Raw genomic sequence first — 8,544 nt, 5'->3', positions numbered from 1 at the left:
AATGTATTTTTTATATATTTTTTATATTATAAAATGAAGTAGGTAGAATTAGTGGTTTTTGACTGAATTGTACCGAATTGGGTGATCCGTCGTAGGGGGTGATCCGTCGTGTGGGGTGGTGTCTTACTGTGGACGGGTAGGGAGTATGGGCACCTCTCCACTGGGCTAAGTGTCCTTCTACGTATGTATTGAAGTGCTGAGGCGGCGGGCTGCACTGTGGCCCGTCGAGAGATGTGGGCCGGGGTTTGTCAAGGGACTTGAAAGGACGGGACCCTTGGCCAGCCGCCAAAGACGACGCAATCACGCACTCAGAACTCTCTGGAAGGCAAGGTACCTTACCTCCGAATCTCGTGGCTCAAGGTACTTACAAGTAGGTAATGGTAAGGTACCTTAGGTGCCGAGGACTGCTTGTGGCTCCTTGTCCTATCCGTACTCAAATGATTAGCGGTCCTTCCAGTGGGGACGAACAGGTGGCATTCCTGCAATCCCCTCCCCCCAATTCGCTTGAGGCCTGGGCTGTTTGAGAAGTCCCAAGTTAGCGGCTTACGGACATGAGTTCCCAGCGGTGGTGGGGGCGGATAATGGGGAAAGGGACATGACTGCCAGTCTTAATTACTGGAGAGACCTGGGAGAGTCATGTTCGTGGCTCGGCCACCCACCACCTGTGGTAATCAATTCGTCCCCTTGGAGTCTTGAAGTCCTGCTCCTCCGCTGGCCGAGGACATGAACCGTGCAGGGTACTTCCACTCCTCCGACTCGACGTTCCGCCCGGCTCCCAGCGGCCCCACTCAAACACTTTGTGCGAGCTCACGGTCGCGACAGGTACCTCTTTTTTCCCCCATATTGCAGAACTCCGAAGTACGAAGCTCGATTGGAATCCCGATTCTGGCGCAGCGCAGAGAGCTCTGGTGTAGACTGCCACGACCATGCTCGCTACGCGTTGCAATCGCATTATCGTTAGTCGCGTACCATCAAGCAAGTTTCAGTAGCGGGCAGCAAACGATACAGCTTTTACCCATGCCGAACGATCGAACCCTTTGCGACGTCTTTCGACCCTGACCACCCCCCAGCTTGCGATGCCGATTTGTATCGAGTGCCGCCATCCGGTCAAGACCCTATGGACCAAATACTCCAACGCTGACGACAAGTCGAGCGGCCACAACATCCGCCTGACCGTTTGCAGAAATTGCGGCCACTTTTGCGACAAATACGTCGAGCACGACTTCGTGGTGCTGTTCATCGATCTCGTCCTGATCAAACCCCAGGTCTATCGTCATCTATTGCACAATACCTTGATGAAGGATGACGACCGTTTTGATGTAAGTCGTGGGGGAATTTGTGCTAGTACTATCTGCAAGACCCTCGCTGACGTTATTTCCTACGTAGTCATCCATCGTACGACTCGGCATCCTTTTGCTTCTATTCGACGTCTACTTGACATGGGCGCGCATTGAGAAGCAGACGGTGCCCATCTCTGCTCGGGGCGAGGGCGCCAACCTGGGCAGCTTGGCACAGCAGTCTATCGTGTCCCAATATTTCTTCTTCCGTATGTATCATGAAGCATGCTGAGGGCTGACTCAGATGGAAGAAACTAATGTTCCGGCAGTCATCCTGTGCGCTTTGTCGACATTTGCCTTTCATATGAGCATTCGCTTCCTGACTTCGTCCAAGTTCTCCCCGCTCAACTTTTTCAACATCTTGCCCCGATATTCGCGTCCGAATTCCGTCTCGACCGCACTCCTCGTCTCGTCTTCGACCAAGCTATTTCCGATACTCATGGTCATATGGCAGTACGATGTCCCAGCTGCGGCTCGGTCGCTGGGCTGGGCCGTCGTAGCAAACAACGTCGAGGCCCTTCGTATTCTGCTGGATTGCGGCTACGGCGTTGCCACTTTGCTTGCCACGCTGGGAGCTCTAGCCCGGTGGACAGTGGGACGTAGTGTTCTCTGGGCTGCCGGGCTAGATGGGGTGGATTCCATCGGAGAGACGAGCATTGCTGCAGATGGCAAAGCCCTCTGGGCTCTGTTGATGTACGTGAGGGAGTGGGCAAGCGATCTAGCCGCAGGGTAACAGGCAGTATATAGCTGTAGAAGCCAGGCAAAGGAAATGCATGTGTAATATGTACCAGCCGGCATTGCGTGAATTGGTGTTGCATAACTAGCCGTCTTGCCATTTCAGGTGCCTACCCAGTCCATCCATGATCCCCATCGCCACCGGACTAGTATCATCTGTCGGCATCTTGAGCTACAGATGCGAGGCGGCACTCTTCAACAGCCAGTCACGCGCCGTTCGTTCTATATGACAGAACCCTAACAAGCCCCTTAACGCCGTCCTTATGAAGTTGCAGTTGTGTAAAATCGATAATAGTACATCGCACCCATGGCGTTGCATCTCGCTCTCTTTCGCCCTTCCACCGTCACCTCGAATAACAGGTCGTCAATGGTGCACGGCGCTCTCTCGGAGGTTGCTGCGTTTGGGTTCGATCAAGGGGTGAAGTTGGGCGAGGAACGTGATGGCCCACATGAGATAGCAGCATGCGAGGGCAAGGAGGAGGGAGGATCTCCAGATGCTGTAGATGATGGTCAGCTGTGTGTCTCTGTCGCAGTGACGCATGGAATAGTAGTTCTCCGATTGCGGCATTTTGCTTCGAGTAGAGGGACAACATACATCTGCGTGTCGCCCTTGGGAGACAAGAACCATGCGCCAGCGCCCATCGCGACGACGATGACGAGGCCGACGAAGATGCTGTACCTATTGTTCTCTCACGTCAACACACATCGATCGCCAGAGTACGCTCGTCTATGGGAGGGGGAACACACCCTTGCGCCATTTTTGCTGCTTGATTCGGAAGAGGGTGTGATTTTGGTGGATGTGCAGGTATGTCGGGTTTCGCGTTGATGTCGTCGTGCTGCTTCGTCGATTGCTTCTGTCGTCGTTGGGAAGGCTGAGCTAGGTAGGAGGTCCTGGACGTCAGTTGTGGGTGCAGCTGTCGGCGCAGTGCACCAGCCGGCAGCTCGACCGTTGCTGGTGCTTAGTCATTCCCGTCTCTCCACCTGGTCTTCCAGCCTGCAAGAACCAATGCAAGTATTTTGTTAGTCAATTTTCATGTCACTAGTACTATATCCTATAACTCGAGGTTTGAGTAATATACGTCTTTCACTTCACGTCATGCAACTAAATCAGACTCAATATTCTTGTATCATTTTTTCATTTTACATGATGTTGTGCATTAGTCTTTGATCTGATGCCCTTTGAGCCATGTCTCTAGCATCTAGGGCCCTTGCTCAAGAGTCGTTCTCGTACTTGAGGCCAGCTTCCTTTCTTACGGCGCCGTAGATGCCGGCCATATCACCTGATGGTCCTACGTGCTCCTTGACAATCTGTAGGTGCCTATCGGCGTTTTCAATATTTGGCAGCCGTGTCCCTGCGGCTTTGGCAATGGCCATGGCGTGCCCGGCGTCTTTCCTTGCCAAATCAACGGCGAAGAGCGGTTCCTCCCTCTTGTAATAGTCACCCTCCAACATGCGCACCGAGTACGCAGGGTAAGGGCTGCCACCGAACATGGCGTCGACAAACTGCTTCACGTAGCCGGTCCCGAGCCCGCTCTTCTCGGCAGCCACATAGGTCTCAGCGAGCTGCTCGACCATGCCCAGGATGACGGTGTTACCCAGCACCTTCAACGTCGACGCCTTGTGGTACGGCTCGTCAGCCATGTTGATCTCGCGAGCCGCCATGGCATCGATATAGGGCCGGATCTTCTCGATCGAGGCCTTGGGCCCGGCAAGCACCAAGGTAGCGTTGCCAGCTGCTACCATGGCGGGTGCTCCGAACACGGGCGCGCAGATGAACTCGGCGCCCTTGTCCAGCACCGCCTTCGCGGCCGCTTCTGAAGCGCCGGGAGCTATGGTTGAGCACTCGACAAAGACTTTGCCCTCAAGTTTCTGCTGGGATGCGGTTGCGAAGATTTCCTCTACTGCCTGGTCGTTGGCGACACATGTGAAGATGATGTCGGCCTGCGCGATGGCGTCCCCAAGCGCCTCGACGACCTGGGTCTTACCGGCGGGCAGGCTCTGGCTCAGTTCCGTGGCCCGCTTGGTGGTGCGGTTGTAGATGAGGAGTGGTTTGTCAAGTTTGGACTTTTCCGCAATGTTTTTACACATACCCTGAGCTGGTGAGCTCGCATATCACAATAGGAACGGAGTTTTGCGACTCAAAACTCCGGGTACGACTCACCCTGCCGATGTTGCCGAGGCCGATCCAAAGGAGTGTCTGAGCCATTGTGAAGTGTGGTGTTTTGAAGATGACTGTGGTTGACAAGGATGGCTAGTAGTAGATGAGGTTGGAAAAGAATTATGCTATTGTAAAATTCAGTGGAATACAAGAAGTCAAGAGAGAAGTGTGTCATTAATGAGAATGCAATGTAAGAGAAATTTAATATAGTTGGTGACATGTAAGCGGCGGCATTAACATGCCAGCAAGCCCCTCAGGGTCTCGGTCAGTTGAGTTTGAAGAGCAAGGTGACGACAACGGCTTTGCCCGAGCGGGGTTGCTTCGGTTCATCATAGAGACCACAGCGGCACTTCCATCGGTAACTTGGGACAAACAATGGCCGCTAAGAAATTGGCTAGCATAGGAAGTGTATAGATAAGAGCATCTCGAGGTTAAGGGAACGGCAATATGCCAGTATTAACAAAGGCCAGGTAAGGCGGGTTGTCAAGTCACTTAGTTCTATTCTACGGCGTCTTAACAGTAGTTGAAGACGAATGATCAACTAACGGGCTTACAACTTTGCTCCACTGCATAGTACGCTTTACAACTTATTCGGCATCTTTTTTTCCACGCCAACTGAGCTCAGACGGCGGGAGCGCGTGCGGAGTTGAGCAAGGCAGTCCGGTCGATTAGTGTACATCTACGGCTGTTCCCGTCCTCGCAGCTGTGCCTTGGGGTGCCAAGCAGTGAGAGAGTCTTACTATACTAGAATGCCTGTACCTTTGTTAGTTGACGGCCGTTGGTGTAAGTCGTGCGAAGCTGCCGCTCATGAGGTTCTTTTTTGCCCCTCGTCACATGCGAGCCATTTTTTCAACATGTAAGCAATTGCATCGGCAGTGCGCGGTAAGAGATGAACCGCGCCAATTATTGAGGTCTTTTTTCGATTGGTGATTTGTCTTCTCTTACCTCGTCTGCTTGTCCGACAGCTCGCCTCGGTGCTCCGGTAATACTTGACGGTCGCCGATGGCGGTCCCCATGATGGAGACGTATCTGTTCTTATCGTCTTATCAGTACGCCCTTTGGTAGGTCACCTTGACTCACAAAGTGGGAATTTCTCGGTCGGGGGGACAGGGCGGGTTGCAGTTCGTGCTCTCCCGGCCTAAGCCAAGGTCCCTTTCCCTTCGTCACCGACTCTTAAACTCTGCCCGACATTGTTCCTGCAACTTCATTCAGACCGGCGCGATTCAGTGCTCAGACAGGTCCCAAGGACGATCCGGCAGTCAGTATCATGGCTGTCTGAAGGGATGGATCTGCTTTGACCCGCCCGTCTCTCACGACGCTGCTATTACGCTGTCCCTAATCGGCTGGTGACTTGATCACAGACACCAGCTTCTTTTATTGTCTTCACTTGCTTCAATATTATATCTGCTCTTGCTTCTATCCTTCACGAAGGAACGACAGGATTGTGTCAATCCGGACTTATTATCAAACGTCAAACTGCCTCGCCTTCTATTCGCTCATCACATTGCCACTGTAGGCCAACGAAGCACATCACGGGCATGCCCTACACTTCTCGCCGTTATCGGTAAGATGCGGTCTCCAGCGTTGAAGCAAGCAAGCAACCTGGTTGCAAGGGTATGCGTTCAAACTCTTAATTCCATCACGTCTTCAAATCGTCGTGCCCAGGCCTTACAAGCTTCATATTAGGCACCGTTCGCCCTCGACTCTTACAGCCCGCCCAATTGCAGACTTTACCACCGCCCGCGGTTAGGAGGCACGCGCCAAGAAGAAGCCTTACAAAGTGCCCTTTCAGCAGTCCGCCACTCATCCAGCAATCAGGCCCGCGAGAGGCAACGAGCTGAAGACAGAGTACTTATTGAACTCCCGCTCCGTTTCTTCTTTCAATCTCTGACATAAGCTGCAGGACTTTATTGTATCAGTCTTAGAGGCTTCGGCCACTCGTCGTGATGCCAAAGGCTACCTTCAAAAATATGCCCCTCAGTCCGGCGAGGATGGATCCAAAAAGCGCAAAGTTTCCAAGTCGCAAGAGGGACCTGACCAAACTTATTCATCCGTTCGAGTCATCAATCAGGCGCCCAAATTCATCCAAGGCACTGAGTTTAAGGCCGAAACCGCCATTCCTGAAGGCGAACCCATCAATTTGGCAATTGTCAAGATACGCCTTCCTCAGGATGTTGACGACGAGATGCTGAATGCTATCGCCAAAACCCTGACCCAACTTAGGAAATTGGGACTCGTGAGCCTTATTGTCCTCGATGGAGGGCAAATATCGTCCCGAAAGCTTCTTCGGGAGCAGTCATGGAGAGTCCAGCAAGCCATTGAGACATTTGGCGAGCCAGGGAGCATTCTGCTCGATCAGTGCATTGCCGAGGCTGAGTCGCAGACAGCGCAAACGAAGGGGTTCATGCCTTCGGGCGTTTATATCCAACACCCGCACCTTCTGCTGCGAGCTCTGCGAGACAATGCGATTGTTGTAGTACCTCCAGTCACCATGGCACACAACATGAAGAGTATCGACGTGGTGGACGCTGACGAAACCATCATTGCGCTGACCAAGTTTTTCTGTGGTCTTCAATTCAACGCCTCCGAAAGCCCCGTTGGAGCGCCTGACTCCAGTCTCAGCCCTGGTGCCAAGGTCGCCTCAGTCGAAAAGGTCATCATCCTAGACCCAGCTGGAGGCACACCTCTGTCGGATGCACATGATGATTCGTGCCATCGATACATCAACTTGGACCAGGAATTCGAGGGCATCATGTATGGCCTCACGCACCCTACAGGATCAGAAGCGCGGCGAGGTAAATACTCCGAGAGTGTGCGCCAGCTCCACGCCCGTAACCTCGACCTTTCAAAAAAGGTGCTTGCGATGTTGCCCTCGACTTCTTCTGCCATAATCAGCACCCCGTCTGCTGCAGCAAACAAGCCGATCCGGCAGTTTACAAGCGTCACAACACGTAACCGGCAAAACCCTTTGATTCACAACCTCCTAACAGACAAGCCAGTATTTTCATCGTCACTACCGCTTGACCGCGTCCGCTCTGGGAAAAAGGGTGACATGGCGTCCGGCGAGACCCATGTGGCAACTTTGGTCAAACGCGGCATGCCACTTACAGTCTATCCTGATCCCACAATCAGTGCCTGGGTGCCCCCACGGCCGGGCGGCCCTCGCTTGAGGCTCACAGACACCTGTATAGACATGCCACGACTAGTCAATCTCATTAACGACTCCTTCAACCGGGAATTGGACGTTGAACACTACTTGGAGCGTGTCAACGAGAACCTGGCCGGTATCATCATTGCAGGAGAGTACGAGGGTGGAGCAATTCTGACCTGGGAGAAGCCTTTCGGGCTGGATGAGGAGACTGCATACAAGACCGCTCGACTGGTTCCGTACTTGGATAAGTTTGCGGTTCTCAAGAGCCGCCAGGGAAGTGGCGGAGTTGCAGATGTGGTTTTCAACGCCATGGTCAGAGGCTGCTTCCCAGAAGGCGTCTGCTGGCGTAGCCGACAGGACAACCCCGTCAATAAGTGGTATTTTGAGAGATCTCTGGGCACATGGAAACTCAAGGACACTAACTGGACCATGTTCTGGACAACGCCACACCTCCCACTAAGCGACCCGAAGCTATTGGATTACGAGAACGTTTGTCGTTACATTGAACCATCTTGGGCAGACACAAAGCCGCCGGACTAAGACCTCCAGGAGTGGCTCTGAAGAGGAGTTCCCTGTGGCAGTATTACCATTGGAATGGGTGGGGGTCAGATGAAGCCAAATTCATAAAAAGAGAAATGAAAAACCCGAGATCAACGTTAATTTTTATGCGTGTCACACATGAATATTCTTAGCTGAGCCGTTGTGAATATCTATCCGTCGACGCCACTGGCTTACATGTGGGACTTAGTTGAAGGACGGTCATCAAGCAAGGTAGCTAGCTATTCTTTGAAAGTACGACAAAGGAAACGTGCATGTAAGCAAGGCCTATAGTTTCCACCTAGGACCAAGAAGCTACCCAGCTAGAATCTGCAGGACAAACTGCTGCTGGGTATTTCTAAGTAAGGTAAGGTAAGGGAAGGATGCATCCACCAACTACGAAGGTACAGTCACGACAGTGCCATCCAAAGATGCGTAAGTACGTACCGAAAGGTGTTCCATAAATCACGTGCGCTAGTGTGTGCCCATTCCCTGCTGGACCGATCCACCTGGCCAGCTGCCCCTGGGTAGCTTGTGACAGCATGCTAGAGGTTGCTGTGCAGCCAATTTAACATACTGGATACCTGTCTATCTTGCTTCAGGTCGCAGGCAGGCACGAGGCAGAA

At 52.7% G+C, this 8,544-nt stretch overlaps 4 protein-coding genes across 4 annotated transcripts; 2 read left to right on the top strand and 2 right to left on the bottom strand.

Moving 5' to 3' along the window:
- Positions 1–1,076: 1,076 nt before the first annotated feature.
- CABS01_14592 (Arv1-like family protein) lies at positions 1,077–2,070 on the top strand (the record flags this gene model as incomplete). The annotated part of the gene is made up of 3 exons (XM_060547930.1): positions 1,077–1,319; positions 1,387–1,546; positions 1,607–2,070. 3 exons carry the CDS (start codon positions 1,077–1,079, stop codon positions 2,068–2,070), a joined length of 867 nt encoding a protein of 288 aa, XP_060393241.1.
- A 366-nt stretch (positions 2,071–2,436) lies between these two features.
- Positions 2,437–2,830, bottom strand: CABS01_14591 (ATP synthase subunit H; the record flags this gene model as incomplete). Its single annotated transcript, XM_060547929.1, has 3 exons — positions 2,437–2,569; positions 2,668–2,751; positions 2,820–2,830. The coding sequence occupies 3 exons, from the start codon at positions 2,828–2,830 to the stop codon at positions 2,437–2,439; spliced, it is 228 nt and encodes a 75-aa protein (XP_060393240.1).
- Positions 2,831–3,284: 454 nt separating this feature from the next.
- On the bottom strand, positions 3,285–4,278 carry CABS01_14590 (uncharacterized protein; the record flags this gene model as incomplete). Its single annotated transcript, XM_060547928.1, has 2 exons — positions 3,285–4,163; positions 4,234–4,278. The coding sequence occupies 2 exons, from the start codon at positions 4,276–4,278 to the stop codon at positions 3,285–3,287; spliced, it is 924 nt and encodes a 307-aa protein (XP_060393239.1).
- A 1,521-nt stretch (positions 4,279–5,799) lies between these two features.
- Positions 5,800–7,921, top strand: CABS01_14589 (uncharacterized protein; the record flags this gene model as incomplete). The annotated part of the gene is made up of 3 exons (XM_060547927.1): positions 5,800–5,844; positions 5,917–6,078; positions 6,134–7,921. The coding sequence occupies 3 exons, from the start codon at positions 5,800–5,802 to the stop codon at positions 7,919–7,921; spliced, it is 1,995 nt and encodes a 664-aa protein (XP_060393238.1).
- Positions 7,922–8,544: the final 623 nt, after the last annotated feature.

The sequence above is a fragment of the Colletotrichum abscissum genome (genome assembly GCF_030869225.1).
Source record: "Colletotrichum abscissum strain IMI 504890 chromosome Unknown Scaffold_55.1, whole genome shotgun sequence".
Taxonomy (NCBI): Eukaryota; Fungi; Ascomycota; class Sordariomycetes; order Glomerellales; family Glomerellaceae; genus Colletotrichum; species Colletotrichum abscissum.
Note: the sequence above shows the minus strand (reverse complement) of the source record. Positions and strands in the feature narration are given on the sequence as shown.